Source organism: Hirundo rustica, chromosome 2, assembly GCF_015227805.2.
Source record: "Hirundo rustica isolate bHirRus1 chromosome 2, bHirRus1.pri.v3, whole genome shotgun sequence".
Classification (NCBI taxonomy): domain Eukaryota; kingdom Metazoa; phylum Chordata; class Aves; order Passeriformes; family Hirundinidae; genus Hirundo; species Hirundo rustica.
The window spans coordinates 30,453,203-30,475,134 of NC_053451.1; the positions used below are offsets into that span (position 1 = coordinate 30,453,203).

At 40.3% G+C, this 21,932-nt stretch overlaps 1 protein-coding gene across 6 annotated transcripts in view; it reads left to right on the forward strand.

Annotated features, from left to right (window-relative positions):
* RIMKLB (ribosomal modification protein rimK like family member B) overlaps positions 1-21,932 on the forward strand; it is a 51,430-nt gene that overhangs the window by 17,391 nt on the left and 12,107 nt on the right. For all 6 annotated transcript variants that reach the window (XM_040055134.2, XM_040055133.2, XM_040055135.2 and 3 more), the window contains exons 4-6: positions 15,591-15,821; positions 17,720-17,806; positions 20,695-20,898. In XM_040055134.2, the coding sequence (XP_039911068.1) occupies positions 15,591-15,821; positions 17,720-17,806; positions 20,695-20,898 (522 nt within the window). The remainder of the gene's footprint in view (positions 1-15,590; positions 15,822-17,719; positions 17,807-20,694; positions 20,899-21,932) is intronic.

Here is a 21,932-nt window from a genome sequence, read left to right on the forward strand (position 1 = left end):
ATAGGCACATCTCATTTGTTCATCTCTGCTGAGCCTTTCCGGGAGTTTACTGATCCATCATGTGGGAAAAGAGCTATGAGTACATAGAATCTGTAGTTTGGGGCATTTGCATCAATGTTAGACTTGTTTAGCATCTGTCTTTGCTTGAAATAGTAAGTACAAGTATAATTCTTCCCAGGTTCATGCCCTGACCTTAGAGATGGAATATTTTCATCTAGATGTATGCTTTATGTAACACACAGTGATATACTACAGAGAGAGACCAGGAAGTCTCTGTGGTCTGATGACTGTGTCAGTATTTGCGTTCCATATTCAGGTAGTAAAAGGGTATCTTCACCACCAGTTTGGCTTACTGTGAAAAGTGCCAGAATCCCTTTGTGCACCTAGTGTGAAAAGTCAAGCTGCTCCTTTCGAGTTTCTTGTTATGCTCCAGATAGTACTGTGAAGGTCTTGAATTAATGAATAGATTCTTTGGGTTTCCCCACCCCCAATAAAAGTTACTTGCTTTGACGTTTGAATGGTTGACCTAACTGCTGAAATTGCTGATGTCCTGACTTTATGCTTGCTTCCTGGTAAAGTCAGGATTTATTTAAAAGTATAATTTGAGACATTTACTCACATGGTAAATGGATGACATGTCCTAATTTATAATGCCTTTTTCCTTGCTTCCTAGGAAGAAGAGTATATTGTTTTGCTTTCTGTCTTATGTATGAAACAAAATAAAAACATGGTTTCATCTGTTGGCCAGACAGGTGACACTGGTGCAAAACTACTACTTTGCTTAGTTCGTGCAAAGAAATTTTGAGTTTTAGTACTGATTCTGTTTAAAGTGATGTGTTTATATCTGATAAAACATTGAATGAGGGTTTTTTTTTTTTTGACGTTGCAGGTGGGTCTCACATCACCCATCTTAACATTACAGTGGGCTAAACCTTTACATCAGATTTTTATCACTTAGAATTTGTCCTTCCTTATTAATATACATCTGACTCTTAAGTCTTAAATGTCTCTTTGAGGGAGTCTTGTGAATTTTTTGCCAAGTCACGCAGTGGAAGGAGAGCACTTCAAGGAAAAAAGAATATTTTTCCCCAAATCTGTAAGGATGGTTTTGGAAGGACAAGGAACAGGAACTCAATTTGACTGAAGTGGCTTTTGCTAGTGAAAGTAGACACAAATTTGTCCCAGATTATTACCATTTCAGAAAGTAATCTGTTAAGCGTCTTAGGGACTTGTTTAAGCTTCACACCTAAACATTTGAAACATAGCTGTGTATTATGCAAAAGAAAGTACCTCTGTTGTTGTGGCCTTCTGTCTGCTGTGAGATGGGAGCCAGTGCTTAGATAGTTTGGTCTAAGCACACAGTTTTAAATAGAGATCTTTTTTCATAGTGGTTATACCTCTTCTTTCTGACACAAAGACCAGAATGGTCCATTCAAATAAAGTGGGGACAAGATGATTGAAATTGGTTTGGGACTGGGGACTGAGGTGCCAGTGAAGAAAAATGTGGTGTGAAGGCAGCGTACTTGGCAAACGTGCTGGAACAAGAAAGGGTAACAGGAAGTGATTGCGGAAAAACTCTTGCTAGATAAGACCGTGGGGGCACGGGTTTTGTGTTGAGACTTAAAAACTGAACAAGGAGACTCCAATGGGAAACAGGTTTGAAGGCAGGGCAGACAAGGGAGGAGTTAAATTGCAGGCAGAGGAACTACATGACCGTAGGAGAAATACGTGGCTTGGAAATTAACTGGAATGTCTAGGGGGATCAGTGCTATGGGGGCGTGAGTGGGGAGTGAAAATTTGGGGCAAAGCAAGCTGGTCTCACCCTCACGTGCTATTTCACCATGTCAGGTGTTACTTAGGCTCCAAGGGATGAAGTTTGCTTTTGATTATCTGCAAGTATTAAGATAAAATTCTATTATGCGTAGCAGCAGCAAATGACCAAAACTTAGAAATTGGCAAAATTAGATTTGGAATTTTGTCTTCTTTGTTGTGTATTTGTTTTCAGCCTCTGCATTTTAAATTACTTAAATACTTGCTATTTTTTCATCAGCCTACTTAAAGAACATGGTGTTCTGCTCTGGAAATGTAGCTTGCAGTATGGTGGAGAGGACAATTTGTAGGATGCCTTTTTTGTGATTACAAAAATTTGTGACAATTGAAGCAGAACATTGCTGGAAGAAAAATGTTAGTCTGGTAATTTAAATTGAACTGCTCAGAAATTGCCTTTAATTGCATGTTTTTGTATTTTCTGAGTGCCCAGACTTTGGATGCTAGGATCAGCTTTGTGAAAGAGCTGAATACTTCGATCCACAAATGAAGTCATTCAGAACAGCATGAGCAACTGAGAAATCATGGTCTCCCAAATGTGGCATCTAGAACTTCATCAACACTTATCTCTGGGTTTCCCTCCCCCATATGTGAGATTAGTAGAATGTTCACTGATTTCCTGTGGTGGTAACAAAATTAGTTAGGATTGTGAAGGACTTGGATATTACTGTGATAAGCACAATACATAAAACTCAAGAATAGTGATGTGTTTTAAGCAAGGATTTCAGTATATTAATCCATAGATTGCACACTAAATGATGTGAAAGAAAATACAGTGCTCAGTTGCTGCTTGTTAAATGGGTGCTGTATCTTCTGTGCACATTAGGTATCTGCTGTGGGGAAAAAGAATGTTTATTTGTGTAATTGAAGGCAGTAAGTGTGTGGGGTAGTAGATCAGTGCTACGGATGTCCTTAGTTGTGGCTTTTTCTAACCTTTATGTGCTTGACTTTGTGGCTGCAATAGTTTTCTCTTAATGTAGCTTTTGAATGTAATATTGAATGCCTACATTCTTTGTAGATAAAGTACGTGCACATAGGGACTCTGCTGAATGCATCAACTCTGTTTACTATCCAGATTTTGAAAAGTGTAGATGTAGGGGAGACTAGGAGTGCTGGAACGATAACTAATTAATTGGGTTACAGGTGACCTAATGCTCTTGTCTTCGAATAGTAGTCCATGGATAAATTTACACTGAAGATAATATGTATGCTGTCAGTGAGACTGAGGAATTTTACCTAAGTGTGGGGAGGTTGCTCTTGTACCTTCTTCTGCCTCATACTTGTTTCATGAATATGTAAATTGGCATGTCCCATTGTTATTGTACTCAGCTACTTTGGAAATTGGCTTAATCCATCCATGGAATTCAGTTTGTGTTCTTTTGACAGCACTGCTTTCAGTGTTTATATTTCATATTTTATGAGGTACCTTGCAGGCTGTTTTTCATGGTTAAGGATATCTTCATATATATAAAAAAAGTAATATATTACTTTTGGATATCAACATGAAGTCTTGGGCCTTCTGTTCCTGGATGAAGAACAGGCTTACAGGGTGAACGGCATTCTTAGTTCTGTGGTCAGGCAGGATGCCCTGCTTTGAGTTGAGTTTTTTCTTAGTAAGTAGGAAGGGAGCACTAGTGAGCCTGGCTGAGCCTGCCATGGCAGAGGCAGCTGCTTGTTATGATCATGAAATTATTTTTTGTGAGCTTCAGGATTCCCTGCACCAACAACACTGCTCTAGAAAGCAGAGCCATGCAAATCTTGCCTCTCGGTGTTGAGTGGCAGCTTGCTTTCTTATGTCATGTCTTTTTCTTCAATGAGGGTTGTTCGTAAGAGAAGAGACCATTCCAAGTTCTTCTGCTAGTGTTACTATGTGTTCTTGTTCCCCTGATGCAGAGAACATTCAGGAATACCCTGTAGACTCAGAGTAAAGGTTGGACTCACCTTTGTCTGGAGTGCAGTCCATCTCTGCTTATTCCTGTAGGAGTCTCCTTGGAGTGTGGCCGGATGGGACAGGTGGTGACGAGGGATCTCTGGAGTCAAGGCCGGTCTTAGAGCATGTGGTTTATTGCATAGGTCGTGAGTGAAGGGGCCCTGCTGGGAGCTGCCAGCCGCTGCTCAGAGCAGGCCCGTGAGAGATAGAAAGAGAGCTAGGAGAGAACTAAGGGGGCGAAGCCAGAGAGTGAAGATGAGGAGCTAAGTGTAGTGAAGAGAATAGCGTAGTAGAGAGCAGAGAGGAAGAGAAGAGCAGAGAAGAGAACGAAGTTCCCGTTACAATACATTAAGTCCTTTTCCATACTGAATATTCTAATTTACACTAATCAATCTAGTACAAGATACAAATCCTATAGTATTTACATACAGCCTATAAGAATCATTACATTACCCTATGTGTTACACTTTAAACTTTAAGAGTTGCTCTTCAGACCCTTCTTGCTAAGCTAGCAGGGTCTGCTCTGACCCTTGGACTTTTGGTAAAGAGAAGGGCATTGTTAAATCAAGGGAGGATTACCTTCAGCTGGCCATACCATTGTTTTCCAGACATTCAGTAACTAGGACATCTCAGACATCGCAACTTGCTTTCAATTCTATTTCACTTATTGTTTTCATATTCTCAAAATCTAAGCAGTCATATTTACAAGGCTTTTTAGTTTCATCCTCCCCAACAATTCCCAGTGAGACAGAGTTTTGGTAAGTGTATCTTAAAAATCCTTTTAAGGTTTGAAGTAGCTTTTGTTCCGCACAACTAGAATTGAACTCAACTCAGGACCTAAAGAGGACTACCCTTTGTGTCCCTGACAGTTTTCTGCACCTGCATCTTTCTGTGAAGGCCTATCTTATTGGATGACTACTTCCACCAGGAAAATGAATTGATGGTGTGCGAGGCCCATTTTCAGTTGTTTCTTAAGAGCTTAATGATAAAAACTTAAAACTTCTTTCCCCACTTAGTTACTTTGCTTTCCAGACAGGATTTGCCTTTACCTTATATTAAATTTCTTCTTTGATCTCTTTCCAAGTTTCCTTGTGGTCAGAGAATCAGGCCTTGGGTCCTGTCTCTCCCCTGCAGCTGTCAAGCCTATAAAAGCACTTTCCACTTCGAGCATGAAGAACTTGATCTTCACTTTTTTAATGACTCTAAGAACTTGTCAGATGGTCTTGATAACGTGAAAGAAAGACAGGATGTTACCCAGTGAACCCACAGATGTAGTTTGAGATGTGAAACAGGGTATTGTGGAGCAAGCATCCTACTGTTACAGCCGGGCGTAACAATAAGTAACTTAAGAGCCCAGGCATACTGCAGGTGAAGGCGCCAGAGAATCATAGGGATAATTCAGTTTGGAAGGGCCCTTTAAAAGCCACCTGGACCAACCTTCTAGTCACAGTGGCCAACTTAAAAGCTAGAGCCAGCTCTGAAGTTAGATCAGGTTGCTTGGGGTGTACGAAGTCAGGTATTGAATATCTCCAAGGATGAAGCTTCTGCAGCCTCCCAGGGCAGTCTGTCCAAAAGTTAGACCCCCCCTCACAGAGTGGGTGGTCTGAATATATGGTCACAATGTGTTAGCATGCTGTATCAGTTGCTGGGCTCTTGTCTAGCTCGGTGCACTCCAAAGCAGAGCTGCATGCATGTGATCTGCTCCTTTGTGTAGGGCACAAACCCTTCTCTTATTCACAGCCTGTCCTTCTAAAGGAGCCTTTATCCATTCACTACAGTACCTCAGGCATGCAAACTGTCCAGCTGCCAGCTGAGGGGAGACTATGGGTTGAAGTCATGGTGTAAGTGCAGGTATAAAGAACTTAGTATTGACTGGAAATTTTTGAGAAGGTGCGTGTTCATATCCTGCTTCCTTTTGTTTTTCTGTCAATCTTCCCAGGATCATTCTGGCCTAAGATTGAAATGATTCTTTGTGCTCTCCTCCTTACATGCTTGGGACTTAAAGGTGAGGCAGGATTCTGAAAGTGCATGCCCTTTGTGGATGCTTTTAGTTGACTAAGTTCAGTGGTTGCAGGCAGGAAGGGTACTGTACATATGAAATGCATGTCTTACTGCTTGTAATTGTTAGACCTGCTCGAACAACTCTGGCAGCTGGGCCTTTGTAGCAGTTTTGCTGCAAATTTTTCTTAACCTGAGAGAATGGAAGCCACTGGAGAATGTATTACCTGCAGAGGTCAGGAGGACAGGAGTTGGAGAAACAGAAATCAGTCTGATTGGTTTGTTTTTACAGTGTTGGAGGCTGGGCTAGCATTGTGACCATCGAGTTGTCAATGCACAGTGAAGAATACCCACCTCACTATAGAGAATAATAGTCTCAAAACAGGGCTATCTTGACAATTTAAACTGTTCAGATCCTTGCTGTCCTTGCTGTGATCCAGATTTCTGTTTCAGTTGACACCTTGGATTCATCAGGTCCTGCAGTGAGCTTGTTCAGGTTGCAACACCTGCAGAAATTGAATTCCACAAAAGAACAGAAGAGTTTCCTGCTGATGTAGGAAGCTTACCAGCTCAACAGTGGGTCTATGTATGAATGACAGGGAGTGGGTGTGGAGCTGCAGAGTAAAACTGTTGGCAGCAGCAGGATTTATGTCAAAATTGTCTTAGAACCACATCCTTATGTGAGTGCTTTCTCCTGCACAGGAATTTCTAAAGAGGTGCTCATTTCTTCCGCTTTCTTGCTTAGGTCTCCCAAGGTTCATAGCATGCTGTTAAACCTTTTCCTTTCAGAGGTTTTAGTATTTTTAAGTTGTTAGAGGCAGAGTCTTGGAATGAATGTAAACTGCAACTCGGTTACTAAGAGCAGATTAAGGGTGGCATTCAGTAATGACATTCCATGATGGTGTCGCTGTAGAACAGAATGAGGAAAAATATAATCTGCAAGTATTTAAAGGTAATCTGTGGAAGAGATAAGTGAGCTAAGGAGACATCATATATGGTGTAGTTGTTTCTCTTCTCTGCCATTGACTTGTTTGTGCTGAGAACTGTAGCCTCTTTGTAAATTGGGTGGGTGATTATTTCAGAAAAGACAAGAGAGCTTTGGAACTTGTAGTGTAGACTAATTGTTTCTAAAGATACCAGCTTATAGGGTTTGGTAAGCACAGAATTGCCCTTACAATCTAGAGATTAGTGGTAAATTGGCTGATATCTTAAATGTGTTGCCTTCAAAGGTCAAAACAAACTGGCAGTAGGGAATATCCCTTCTACTTGCTTTAGTGGTGTCTGTGGGTACAGTACTACCCCCACATAATTTTTTTTTTTTATTAGACTGGACTGGTTGGAAGGACTGTGTAATAACGAGGAACGTTTTCTTTCAAGAAGAAAGTTACAGATTGTATGGAATGTATTAATTAGGGAGCATACTAAGTAAGTATCTTAATTAGTTAACGCATTTTTGTGACTAGATGGAAGCTTCTGCATCCAGATCAGGTGCAAAATAATACTGTGATGTTACATCTGTATTTTCATTACAGTATGGGCATGAAGCATGTGTACAGCTACTGCAGTGTAGTTTTAACCCTCTAAAGCCAGAAGGAGAAGACAAGCTCAGTGAGCTTGCTTACAGAGGTCTGAGAAAAATGGAATTTTTCTTCCTTCTCTACCTTTGATTTTTGTATGGTTTTATGTTAATGTCTGTAAAAACTAAGAAATTTTGGGTTATAGCTTTTGGTCTAGAACAACTTTTTTGGGGACTGAAGGTGTTCATGTAGGAAAATACTCTACTCACGATGACACTTGAAGCTGTTTTATACTACATGTCCAAGTACAAGTTTTTCTCTGACACAGTCAAAAATCTCCAAAAAACCACAGACTCTCCCATTTGACAGGAGTTGATATTATCTTTGCAAGCTTTAAAGTCAGTTTTAATGCAGGGTTTTTTTTCACAAAATAGCACAGCTAAATTCCTTCTTTTAAGAAAGATGCATTTGTTTCCAAAATAAGTGCTTCCAGTTCATAAATTTAATACAATTCCGACTAGGAAGACCTCAGACTGCAGTGACAAAACAATAAACTGAGGGGATCTTTCCAGTCCCCAGAATTCAGTCTCAGCTAAATATATTTAGGAAAAACTGGAAAGGAGAGGGAGTTGGATCCAATATATTAAAAGCTTCTGACAGTGTAGACATTCTTCTAGATATCTTTTCTGTAATGGGCGACAGATAGGAAGGATCTGTGTCTTCATTACAAATTGAAAACTTCTGTTGGATGCTACTCTGCTTTGCTTAAGTAAACAAATGGCATCTCGTGGTGTAAGTAGGTATTGTTTGGTGGCAGAGAGATGAGGTGCATTATGTTAGGCATTTTAAAAGTATTTAGTAGGCTTTGATATTACAGGAAAAAAATTAGGTTCCTCTCAGATGGGAGGAGAACCCATTATGGGTTGGTTGCTTGAAATCTTCCTAGGGATTTCTTTCTGCTTTCATAAAGACCTTTGCAGTCACCTTTTTATTCAGGTGTATCCTTAACTTTTTTTCTTCACCTGCTATTCAGAATGAGCAGAAAGAGCACATGTAAAACATGGGAAAGACTGACTGAGTGTTAAGAGTGGAGTCAGTTTACAGTAAGGTTAGTTTACATATAGTTAACAATTTTAGGTTAATGGTTGGCTTTGATTTTAGAGGTTTTTTACAGCCTTAATGATTTTATGCTTCTGTTCTTGTTCTGGAACACTGAAATAGGATGGGATTGTTTAGTGTTTATGACTTTCTGTGTTTGAGCTGGGGAGGGGATTCCCTCCCAGAATTTGTTATTTCTAAGGCTCTCAGTGTTGGTAAGCTCCGGATAGATGATACAGGACAGATACCTACCTCAAGTGGGTGTTCTCTCAGCTGAGGATGCTTTAGACTTCTAAAACACTGTCAGTCATGCTTATTTGACCCAGGAATGTTCTGAGATCACCTTGTGAAACTATTGTACAGAATCCTAATGAGATACAAGAGGCCTTACCTAAATCACACAGAAACTAAAATACCATGTCTGGATTATGAACAGATGTCTGCTTTTGAGGTGTGGTCTCTGCTGAGCAGTGGGTTTAGGTAAAGGTCTCGTCATAGGGCCTTGCTAAATATACAGCTCCTGGTTTCCAAAATACTTTTGTTTTTTCAGAATAGTGGCAGAGTACTGTTCTGGAGAGGTAAGTTTTGTCTCTGCTCTGTGTGATTTCCTTGGCACTGCTGAGCTATAAAAGTGTGTCTTTGTGGGAAAATCTTTCTGGTTAAGTTTTTTGTGGAGAACGGGGTCTTATTAAACATATAGGGCTGAATGTTAGCACTTGTTAATTTGGTTTGAGAAAACTAGTGAGCAAGATAGGAAGGGAGAGAATATAAACTTAAAACACCCATCACAGAACTATTGTAGAGATTGTTTCTGTGGACACTAGAGTAAAAAATAGTTTGGTAATACTAGATACCAAAGAGGCTTTTACGTGGCAGAGAAATTTTGGAGGAGTTGTGACAACTTAATGTTCAGACTAATAAACTGTGGCTGTCAGGTGATAAGTGATACAGAGAAAATTCCTGTGCAGCTTCAAAGGGGAAATTCAGTTCGGTGTTAATAAATCGGTGGTTCTCTAAAATTTCAGTGTTTAGCTGCCTTTCAGAGGTTAAGTTCTGGTTCAAATAAAATTGCATTTAAAGTGTGATACTTTATCTAGCATACAGCTGCCACAAGCCGCCACTTCTCAGAAGAATTTAACTTCAGTGACTGCCTTCTGTCTTTGGCCAAACCCCCAGGAATTGCCAATTGCTCCAAAATAGTTATATATTCCAATGAAGTTATGTTTTTCAAACAAGGTTTGAAAGAAGTTGGAAAAAGATTCATGTTTATCACCCATTTTCTGGGAATTTTATGCTGTTTATAGTTGAGTTATAAGATAAATACATAAATCAATATAGCAGCAAGCTTTTGAGGTATAGGGTAGTATTTAATTTATGATTTTACTTCTGTTAAATATTCCTAAATTCTGTAATGCAGTCTTGGAAGAATGTATGTTTGAAGTATGCTGAGTTTTGAAAATTTTAGAGATTTAGTTGTGGTTGAATTTAGTGAGGGAATGTATAACTTGTTGTTGCAGTAATCTGCTATTTAAGTTTGGGATATCTCCCTTCTGAGCTTTAAGCTCACTCGGACATGGCAATTAGGGTAAAACACATTTAATTCCCTGCAAGTAAACTGTAAGTCATTATTAAACACTTTATAATGATTTAATGCAAATATTATGCAGTGTCTTGTGGGTGACAGATATTGGGAGGACAAATGAACCAGAAATAGGAATGCACTGATTTGAGAACAGGAGTGAGTCCAGGCTTGTAGAAACATTCAGTGATGTCTGTGAGAACAACTGATGAATTGTGAAGAGCAGGTAGCAGGATGTAATATTATCAAAATAGGGGGAGAGGTTTGTGTGATAGAAGGCTTGCCTGTTTCTCCCAGCTGACTGAGTTGAATTCATTATAGCCTGCTTGCTGAGTGACTGTTCATTTGGGAAACGTTAGCAACTCCACGGATGGGTGGATGAATAAATTTGTATAACAGAGTTCTGAGAGCTGGAGACTTTCAGGGTACCATCCAGATCTCTGAGGAAAAATCTGGGTAATATATCTGGAAGTTCCCAGACCCTGCTAGCTCCTGTTGGGAATGTGGTGGGAGCTGGTGTAAGTTTTGTGCTAGTGAAATTTGATTCAGATTTTATTTTTTGTAATGCTACATGCACGATGACCAACCATTATTCCACTTACATGCTGGTGAGCCTGTTAGAAAAAGTACTCCACAGACTGGATCTGTCTGAATACTGAAACCCTTTTTTCCCTGCTTCGTTTTACTTATGTATTTCAGAGAGCTGGTGTTAATTGGGGGTTTAGCTAAAGACAGAGGTAGTCGCTGAAGTTAAAATGGCAGCTGAGGCCACACAGTGAGGATTCTTTGCATAGTTAACCATGTTGTACATGGAATAATTAACTTTGTTGTCACGTTTGTGCACTTCTCATAGCCACACAATTTTCAGACAAATTCCTTGAAATGTATACATTTGGAAGTCAGTTTGGAAGAAGGTGATGACTAGAACGTTTTATGTTGCTGAATTTACGGCAGCACTGCATAGGGAGCTTTGGCAAACCCACCTTTTGTGCATCATTCCTGCTCTTTTGATCTGTTTGGTCAGAAATTGATTTGATAGGTCATGAGCTTCCATGGGTAGCATGGCAGTGTACCAGCTGTCTCCAGGCACAGTGAAAAGCTTGGTCTTTTATAAATTTATTTAATATTACTAAGGTTTAATCTTTTGTTAAAAGTGCCTGATGCTTGCTAAATCAAGATATATAAATTATTTTTGATGTCCTTGCAGTCTTTGAGTTTTTAGACTTACCTTCTGAAACGACATTCTTTCTGTGAAAACATTTGCATTGTTTCAGCTAAAAGTACAGTTGTTTGTAACATGCAAACTGGACATGAGATATTGCTTTGCAGTAGTTACTAATCTGCTGGTGAATGATTCTTGTAGAGATTGGAAGGAGTTTGTGTAGGTTGCAAATGGCATATAGTGAGTTTCAAAAATGTAAGCAGTTTAAAATAACTCCTTGGATGTGAATCAAAATGTCCAGAAGCCACACACAGTTGCTTGAAATCCTGATCCTTCTTAGCCATCCATAATACCATCACTGTGGTTTTTTTTTTTTTTTTCCAAAGTACCTTTGTCCACCCTAAAATTGTACTAAATCAGGTTTCTGAGAGACAGCTGTCATCCTGAGTATCTTACTATGCAAATAGGCTCTGCCCTGCTGAAGGTTAGTGTCTCAGAAGCTTTATAAGGGTGTAGTTACAGAGCTTCTGATCTCACAGGTAACACCACTGGTCATCTCTGCCTCTTTCTTCTGTCTTTAGTACAGTTTAATGCTCTGTTTTCTGTGGTTTTCACAGGTTCATGTGATGGCTTCTACCTTTTGGGTCAAAATAACCTGTTTTAGCAGAGACCAGCTGCTTTGCATTTTAAGCTTGCCTGTTGTTCTTTGGGAGTGAAAAGCAGGAGGACTGGTTGGGCTAACTGATGAATAATCATGCATTTACCCACTCAGTTCTATCATGTGCTACTTTGAGGTGTTTTTGAGAGAAACTTGAGGCTCTGACTTCGAGGGATATGGTGTATCTGGTGAAGTTTTTTTATTGCAGTTCACATTGCAAAAATTCCTTTTGTACTTTGTCTGAATACTGTAATGATTGGTGTATAATATTATAGATGTACAATGTTCCATTTTGGAGAATTTGCCTTGCAGTGGAAGAACAAAGACAGCTGGAACTGAGTGAAAGAATAGGTCTTCTCCAAGAGCAGGGTTTACATCTGTTTTTATTGTGTGATACTCAAACTTAGGAGTCTTTACATCACAGAACCAAAGAATACCCAAATATTTTATGATGACCTAAAAAATTGTTCCTTGGGCACTGGTAAAATGCTTGTTATATGATGAGGAAATTCATAGTATTGATAATTCATAAGCTTGAAATCTCTCCTTGCTTATAGTATTGGTACTTCAAAGGACCGTATAGCTGTCTCTTTGCTGTGTCTGCAATGTAATGGGCATCCACTAAAAATGTCAGCAAATGGATTGATATGTTAATTTTTCAAGGCATTTCGGTATGATCTTAGCGTCTGCCTTCTGTGTGTTTGTGAGGTCAGTTCACTGTCCACAGGCAGCAGTGAGTGCAACCTGCTATTACTCTTTTGGGATCAGGATGGCTCTATAAGTGCAAAGAAAAGAGGGTTCATCTCAGCTGTGTGCGGTTTTGTGTGCCGCACTGTGAAAAAGGTCACTTGATTTTTTCAGCCTGGAGAGGAGGAGGCTGAGGGAAGACCTTGAGTGGTCTGTAGCTTCCTTGTAAGGGGAAGCAAAGGTGCAGGGACTGATCTCTTCTCTGTGGTGATCAGTGACAGGACTCGAGGGAGTGGCCTGAAGCTGCGTCAGGGCAGGTTTAGGCTGGACATCAGGAAAAGGTTCTTCACCCAGAGGGTGGTTGGGCACTGGAGCAGGCTTCCCAGGGAGGTGGTGACAGCACCAAGCCTGACAGAATTCATAAGGGTTTGGACAATGGTCTTGGGTACATGGTGTTGTTATTGGGAGTGTTCTGTGCAGTGCTAGGAGTTGGACGTGACGAGCCTTGTGGGTCCCTTTCAACTTAGGACAGTCTATGATCTAAAAAAAAAAAAAAAAAAAAAAAATTACCTCCTAACCACTGAATAACATCTCTGTAGTCTTTTTTTCCCTTATTCCTCTTTGCATTTTTGCATCGGTTCTTTGGAAAAAAATTACCCGTATGCATTAATATCATCTGTGTTACGGCTTTCAGCACATCATAGTGAATAAATATTATTGTATCAGCCTACTTGGCAATAATGGCCATCAACCTGATTGTTAACTGATGGGTCTTAGATGGAATGCTGAGTGCATGCTTTTTTCAAAATGGCAGAATCTGCCTCTCTTTTTTACTGTAATAAAGCTGCTTCTGTTTGCAGCACTGTGTTGCTGGGAGACTGCAGCTAATTTTTATGGTGCATGTCAGTAGTAGTGATTCTAATTATACATTTCATTGAGTAGCTGCTCTTTTTGTTTGTAAACTGCTTTCTGTAAGGGGAGAGAAATTTTGTTCTGGGGAGAGCAGTATCCAGACCAGAGAATATGACTGAATCTGAAACAAAAGCTCAGACTGTTCTGTTGATAACATCATTGTACTTCCAAAGTCTCTTCAGGGGGGATAGTGGCCTGGCTAAATGTACACCAGTCTGACAGTCAGGCCTAAGACAGGTCTTCAGGAGAATTCCAGGTGAGACAAACACATCTCCTCAAACTGCTGTTTTTCTTTTTCAGACTCCATGGTGCAAAACTTCAGCGTGTGGCGTGACTTTTAAGCAAAACAACAAAATAGACTGAGAGATTATGAATTGGAAAACTGGTGTTTTGGTTCACAACACAGATAACGGTGGCAATTCTGGGGCTGTGTAGAAAATGCAATCCTTTTTAGAATGATTGTTGCACAGCTTGCATGTGGATCAAGACGTGCATGCAATTACATTGGCAAAAAGTGGGTGTAATTAGGCATGCACCTAAATGGAAAAATACATGTGTAAGGCAGAATCTGACTAATAAGTAAAAAAATATTTTGCTTGCTGAATCTGTACTCCTTTTCTGGCTAAAGGAGGTGGTAGTCCCTTTTGTGATGTTGACAGTCTGCTTAGGTTTGTAGCAATGTCTTGTTTTTAATCTTGCTTGAGATGCCTCTCTAAAATGGGGGGGGGGGGGGGGTGTGTGTCTGAAGCCTGCTTGCTTAAACACGCGAGTCATGTCAGCTGCAATGCGGCAGTGCTTGGTGCTAATGAGGTGAGCAGCCAGAGCACCCGTCTGCTTATGTTTGCTCATCTCTGTGCAATTATGGCTGTGGGGATTGGAAAAAGGGATTGGTATTGGATGTGGCTCTGTTTTGGCCTTTCCAGAGTGTGGCTCTGTGTTCTCCTGAGGACTGGGCAGCACATTTCAACTTCCATTTTGGGAGTTAGGTGGTTGCTTCGTTATATTTAATGCAAGCTCTAAGATACATCATGGCTGAGAGAAGAAAAGAAAAAAGGGAAGTCCAGAGAGGGGGAACCTCCCCCCCCCTTTCCCTCCCAATTCCTCCCAATTAATCCTAATGCACCTTGAAATACATAGTCTGGCAATTGGTGCATTCATGTAGGGTAGATACAAGTCTGTGTTTGTAACATAGCGTCTTTGGAATACAGTAATTGGGTAATAAAATTTGGTTAGATCACATTAGTTACAGGTGGCCTTTGGTAGGCACAAGATGCAGATGCGCATGCACTATGATCTCTCAGCTCACTTTTTTTGTTTGTTTGGTTTTTCTTTTTAACCTTAACAGCTGTGTGAGCTGAGTATTTTTTGCTAAAGTCATAAAGTTTTGCTCTGAACATAAGACAAATAATGTGAATATCAAACCTTGTTTGTCTTTTCCCGTCCTCGGATGCCAGACTGTCTCCATTGAGTTTGATGCCTTCCTGTCCAATCCTGTTGTATTCCTATTCCTGCAGCCTGTCTTTCAGTGTTTCTTTTTCAGAGAATTAGCCTGTAAAACTATAGGTCATGATTAAGTAATACATTGATCTTGGTGGCAAAGCTGGCTTTCCTTCTCGTTCCTCCCTTTGTCACAGGGTGCTTCCCTGTTAGATGATAAAGTTATTTTTGAGTACTTCATTTAATATAAATCAGATTTGATCTGTTAAAAATACTGCAGGATTTTTGTGTATTTTTAAGGCTTGTATCTAGTCTCTGTTACTTCGGCAATATTTTGTGTAATGTGGTGCCACAAACAGAGGGATCAATTCACCTGGGCTTGGGGAAGGTTTCAACTGCATCTTGTAGGCAAGAACCAGCTATGGGAGGCAGGAACCTCCTGAGCTGTTGATACAGCTGATGTAAGTGTAGTGTGTGGCTTACACCCATAGAAAGGATGGAGTGTCAACCTATAAACAAATGTCCTTCACCCTGGGAAGGAGCCCAGGACTGTGCCCTAATTCAGACTGGTTTTTGCTTGGTCCTGGTTTTAAGTGAGTTGAGAGTGACGTGAATGAAACAACACAGCTGACAAGACGCGTGCTTGGGAGAGTTCTGCTGTTTTAACACTGTTGGAGTCTGGTATCTCTGTGATCACAGATAGTGCAGCATTTCTGTGCTTGTTTACCTTCTCCTGGAGACCTTATGACTTAAGACTGGGATGTTTTTCTCTCTTCCTCCTGTAGGTCTTCGGGTGAAAGGGGAGCTCATTACTGCTTATCCACAAGTGGTGGTTGTGCGAGTGCCAACACCTTGGGTCCAGAGTGACAGCGACATCACAGTCCTTCGCCACCTAGAGAAGATGGGCTGTCGGTTGATGAATCGTCCTCAAGCCATCCTCAACTGTGTCAACAAGTTCTGGACATTTCAAGAACTTGCTGGCCATGGTGTGCCTCTTCCAGACACTTTTTCATATGGTAAGGCTGTTGGATCAAAAGGGTAGCATAGTTGCTTAGACAACTTAACTTTTGCAGTGCAAATCATGTAAGTTTTGGAAAGCCGTAGAAATTTAAGTAGCATGAAGCCAGGTCCACAGCTAAGTGTTGAGTAACCAAAAAGGAGGTAAAAGTTGAGACACCCATATTCTGGTTTTTTCTTTGTTGATTAGCTTTTGATACTTTGAAAAGAGTACTTGATCTGTACCCCAGCTTTCCAAGCAACTGACTTTGGCTGTTAGTGCTGTAATACTTTCTGTTCTTTTCCAATTGTCCAAAACAACAGACAAGAACTTGGGGTACTAAATGTCATAAGTACTACAGAAAACAAGACATTGGTACAACTTGAAAGTGGATTAAAATGAATAAAAGTGTCTGCAAATACGTTAGTTTTTGTGAAAGGACAAAAGTAGCAAAGAGCATGAGCCCTTGTGTTCACCTTTTAACAATAGTTGGAGCTTTATTTCCCACCAAACAGTTAATAATTTTTTATTATTGCCTCTGGAATCTCTGGTATCTCTGGTTCCTGACAGAGTGCTAGATTGGGGGAACCATTTGTCTGAGCTACCCTGATGCTATTTCTGCTTTTAATTACAATCTATTAAAGAACTGCAGATGCCTTTCAACCTTCTGTCCCTTCTGGGAATACCAGTGCTTTCCTCCTCTTTGTGTGATTGCGTCAATGGGCTTTTGTAGTGGGAACTTGACAAAATGAGAAAAAAAAATGACAAAACCATGGCTTTCTATCAGTTACTACAAATTACTATTCCTATCAATTACCATGAAAACACATTTGAGAGGAAACTTCCCCTGTTTTGATAAATGTGGTTGCTCTAACTTGTTGAGAAAGGAATGAGTTTTTAATTTTTGAGGGGGGGAAGGGGACACCATGAATGATGCTTAATAATTGCAGAACATACCTGTTTGATCATAACACCCTCCCACTTCTGTTAGTGCCTGCCTCTGGAATCTGACAGAAACATGACTTTCTTTTCTTTTTTTCTTTTTGCTTTTTTAAACCGCAAATATCAAGTTCTCAGTGGGAGCTGACTTTGCCAAGTAAAGCAGGGTGTGCTGCATGACATGTTACTCCATGACATGCATTAAACTCTGTGGCAGGCTCGTGGTGGCTGCTGCTGGCTTTGTGACTTTGTGTCTTGGCTTGACTTCTGCACTTTACTGCACAATTTGTTAGAGGGGGTTTGTCCCTTTGTCTGCTGACTTTTCTGTATTTCTTGTGCTGTGGTCAGCCTTCTTTAAATTGAACTCAAGTAACCTGGAAGTATCAACCATAATTGTGTGAATGGCCATTAAAAGCTACTCTCTAAAGTCCTTGCAGATGCAATGAGATTCAAAGGTTGAACTACTACTTCAGGATATAGGGAGAAGGAGATACAGGAGACTTAAGCCTTCAGAAGGGGGGAGGTGGACTGACAAGGTCTGAATTGTTGCTGCACTGTGGATTATGCCCTGTCATGGTGTTCTTTTGCTCTCCTGGTTAGTAGTTTGGATGGAGCTGTTACTACTGTTATGTGTCTGCTATTTTCCTGTTAGACTTCTGAAAAGATGTGAGTTGATAAAGTAAAAGGGATAAACTGGAACAAGATGGTAGAATTGGGATTTGGAAGATCAGATTGAGCCTTTTGGGATAGTGATCAAGAGACTTGTGTCTTCAATTCCAAAGGAAGTAGGTCTTAGTATCCCACATGCCACAAATGCCTTCAAAGTCTGATCATGCTCCATGACCAAGGTCCTCCTAACTGTTATTTTTTTCTGCATTATCTAAGCTGTAAGGGTGGGAGAAATGTATGGCAATTGCATCCCAAATTTGGCCACAGCAGACTGGTGGCACATAATGTTGTCGGTTTTCTTTTTGCCAGGTGGTCATGAGAATTTTTCCAAAATGATTGATGAGGCGGAAGTGCTGGAGTTCCCTATGGTGGTGAAGAACACACGGGGTCATCGAGGTGGGTGTAAGGTCAGGGGTGAGGGCAAGGAGTATTCTGAGCAGCATTCCAAGATTTTGTCTCATCAAGGAAATGATATTTAAGAAGATCTGTTAGGTGTTGGACTTCTTTCCAATGCACCCTTGAATGATCTATGTTGAATAGACTGCTGCACTGGGAAACAGTTTTAGTAGAACCCAGTCTCGCAAAGGCAGGGGGAAAGCATTCAAAATTATGGTGCATTGGTGACTTCCATAAGGAAAGCTTTGAACTGGGATAATGGGAGGTGTGGCCTTTGTGAAGTTGAAAGGAGCCTACATGGATTTTAGGGATGTTTTTAAACAGGCCTAGGAAATGAAATCTGAGTTCATTCAGTGACTTTTTTCCTACTCAACTTTGTCTATAATTAGGATTCTGATTTAAATAAAATCTTATTTATTGTTTGTAAAACTGGATCTCTTGTTTTTCAGAAAAATCCTTCTGACAGTGTCGATGGTATTACCACAGTTTCAGATTAAATTGCTCTGTTATTAGTCTTTTGTTTTAAGTGTTGAATATAAAACAAACATCAACTTGATACAGATAGTGGTTACTAAAGGAAACCATATTTAAATCAATTTCAGAGGTTATTTGCTCAGGAAGTTGCTTTGTTTTTAATATACTTTAAAGCAAATTTAATAAATACTAGATCTATAAAGAGACTAAAAATGAAGTTAAAGCACAAAACCAGGAGTTTCTTCAAACAAAATCATAACTAGAGGACACTGTTCCTTCTTTCTTTCTGTCTGTCAGTTTGCTCTCACTCTCTGCTGCTCTGATGCTTCTCTTCTGCTGGCATGAGTGCTTCTCTAGCCATGTAGTAAATGGATTCAGGAACTGATGTTGAGTGGATCTAGATAGGTTGTTTTTACTCAGATGAATTCCTTATGTGACTTAGCCCTTATTTGCACAAATGCTTGTGTTGATGTAATGGAAGAGAGCAAAACACGGGGGCTGAGGAAGATCAGGCCTTCTGCTGTTGGCAGCAATACCTGTTAGTGTGCTTTTAAAGTGTGGGTGGAGCTCTAAAGACAAGGTGGGGTGTGATGTTGCAGCAAGGTGAATTTGACAGCTGTGGAATATCTGAGACAGTGGATTTGACTTAACCCTGCCTCTTGTGAAGATCTGCTAAGTAATTTTAGAGTTTCAGCTTTTGATTTTATTCTCCCTTTTTTAGCCAGGATTCCTGTTAATCTGTTTACAAGTTTTGCTTCAGAGCACTTTAAATTCCAGGCATTTTAATGCAAATTTTTGCAAAGTACATATCTTTTCACATTAAGAGAGTTGGGGATACTTTTTCAAATTATTTGAAGAGCAGCCATTTGCAAATTATTAAATAAATAGGCTAACATGGTCATGGGTACTGGCTGATGAATAAAAGTTCTATTCTTCTAGGCCAGTTTTCTGCACAGTTTGCTGCTGCAGCAAGTGGGCCAATCCTGGTTTTACCAAGATGTCATGATGCTGCATAATTCGCAAGAACTAAGGAGTTCCTCTCCAGGGCATGATTCTTCCTATTCCATTTCAGGAATACAGTAGGTTTATTAATTGCCTATAGAAGAGATGAAGTTTGGAGTGGGACAAAGGACGTGGAAGTTTTTTACTTGTGAATTTTGAGCTTACATTCTCATGTCTCTGTAATGAGAAATTCCATGTTCCTCAAGTGGTGTTCTGTGTTATGGAGACCTTAAATCCTATCTAAACAGAGGCTGCTCTAGTTGGGCATAGGAACACTTGGTGGAATTCTTTACGCATTATTTATTATAGTTCTCCTACTGCTGCATTTCTGTCCCCTTACTTAAGGAGGGCAGTTTATCAATTTATATTTGTACTCCGTTAACACCATAACAGAATTGAATGGCAGTTCTTCTAGAAGTGAAAGTGTACAGCCTTATTGCAAAACATAAATCTCATATGACATAGAGCCCTTAAGAAAGGGGAAAAGAAGTTGGGAAATGTAGATAAAGATAGAAAGGGATGCAGTCTTGTGAGACTGGAAATTGGATAGAAAGTAGTAGAATCTGTTTCAGGGATGACTTTAACCAGTATGAATACAACTGGAATAGAACAAAGAAGTCTTTGGTGTGTTTTAAAAATGAAAGAGAATGACATTACTTAGGTTAAAAGATTCAAATCCTAGAGATGTTTGCTTGCAGAAAAACCAGTGATTTGTCAGGAGGGGATTTTTTCAGTTGTAGGATAGTCCATTCATTTTATGTCTTGTGGAATCTTCTGCTAAATTATCTTGGATATTGTGGAGTGGAATATTTTCCTCTGAATGTAGTTGTTCCACTGGAAACCCCATTCTGGAGTTGTGAGCCCTTTTAAGTACTGGGAAGAGCAGCTCTTAGGAACTTCCTCACAGAGAAGTGGGTGCAGTGCAGTGGCACGCTAGAGACTTCAGAGTTCTTAGGTGCCCAGTGTTTAACAGCTTCATGTCGTTGGTTCCTGTGTGTCAAAGCCGTAGACTGTGGGCCCTGTCCTCTTGAATGAACAGAGTTGTTATTAATTACATGTCAACTGCTCTTGAAGTATTTCTTCCTTATTTTTTCTCTCACTAAGGACTTGTACCAAAAGAAGTTGAAACTCCAAGACCACCTCCTTTATCTAAAGCTTTTCTCTTTTTCCTGTTTCTTTCTTTTTTTAAACTCTCGTCTCCTCAACTCTGTCAGTACTTGAACACTTAAAAGCACTGGATCAGTGGAGCACTGTTGTCCATGGAAGAATTTGTAAATGGATATAAGCTATAGATGGGGCCTCTGAGAATGGGCAGTGTGCTGGTCAGAGGTTTTACTTTCATGTGCTGAATCATTGATGCAGCTCAGATGGGTAGCTGCTTTCAACATCCCGATGTTCTTTCCTCCAAACAGGTAAAGCTGTGTTCCTGGCACGAGACAAGCACCATTTGGCAGACCTAAGCCATTTGATCCGTCACGATGCCCCTTACTTATTTCAAAAATATGTTAAGGAGTCCCATGGCAAGGATGTGCGCGTCATCGTAGTGGGAGGCCGTGTGGTGGGCACCATGCTCCGCTGCTCGACAGATGGGAGGATGCAGAGTAACTGCTCACTTGGTAGGAAAAGCATTGCTCATCGTTTTGATCAGAATATTTCAACCCAGTTGAAAAATCACAAAGCTGACTGAAATAAGCTGCGGGTGTTATTTTGTGTTAATTGTGCTTACTGCTGGAGGTTTAAGGGGGAAACACGAGAATAAGGATTAAGTAAGAAGCATGTTGAGCAAACACAGAAGGAGAGACGATCTTTGCTCAAAGTGTTTGGTAGATGGGATGCTGACAAGCAGGGGAAGGTTCTAGAACACAAATGGAGCAACTGATGTGGTAATGGCAGTTTGATGCTAATCCCATGTTATCATTTGTTTCATCCTGTTGAGAGGAGCAGAATATGAAGGGAGACAAAAAGCAGCACTTAGGGAAGGTGGAGGAGTCAGTCAGTTGGCAAAAGAGTAGAAGAAAATGCTAAGTGAGGAAACTGTTGAAGGCAATAAACAGTTGGATTGCACTGTGAATCTTCTGTGCTGCCTTAGGTCAGTCAGGTTCCTCCCTGCTATCTCTTCCCCCAAAGAGGGGGGAGCTCCCCCAGGGAGGACCATATCTGGGAGAAAGAGGAGATTACTGCTTGTAGGATTGTAGCATATTCAGAACTGAGATTCTGCATAGCTGTGGGGGTTTCTGAGAGTGAAAGGAGGAGGGACGCTTGAGGGTGCCTGGCTGAAACTGTACTGAGCCTGAGCATGGATGGGATAAAATGTGTTCATGAGTAGTACAGTTTTGGTTAGTCAAAATGCACAAGACATTTTAGTTACTACTTCATGCAGAAGAAATATAGCCTGAAAGATTTTTCTGCTAAATGCGTTTTTTTTGTTGTTTACTATTGCTTGGGTTATTTTTATATCTTAAGTATTGTGATGGATGAAACTTGAGCCAGTTAATACTTAGGTGGTGGACTGTGCACCTGACCAGCTGAGGTTCAGACACAAATGTTCCCTAATTCTTGCTTTAGGGACAGTAACCTGCAATAGCAAGTTGAGCGGGATGTGAACAGATGATAATCTGTTAATGTTAATCCTCGTTCCCCTCAATTTTAT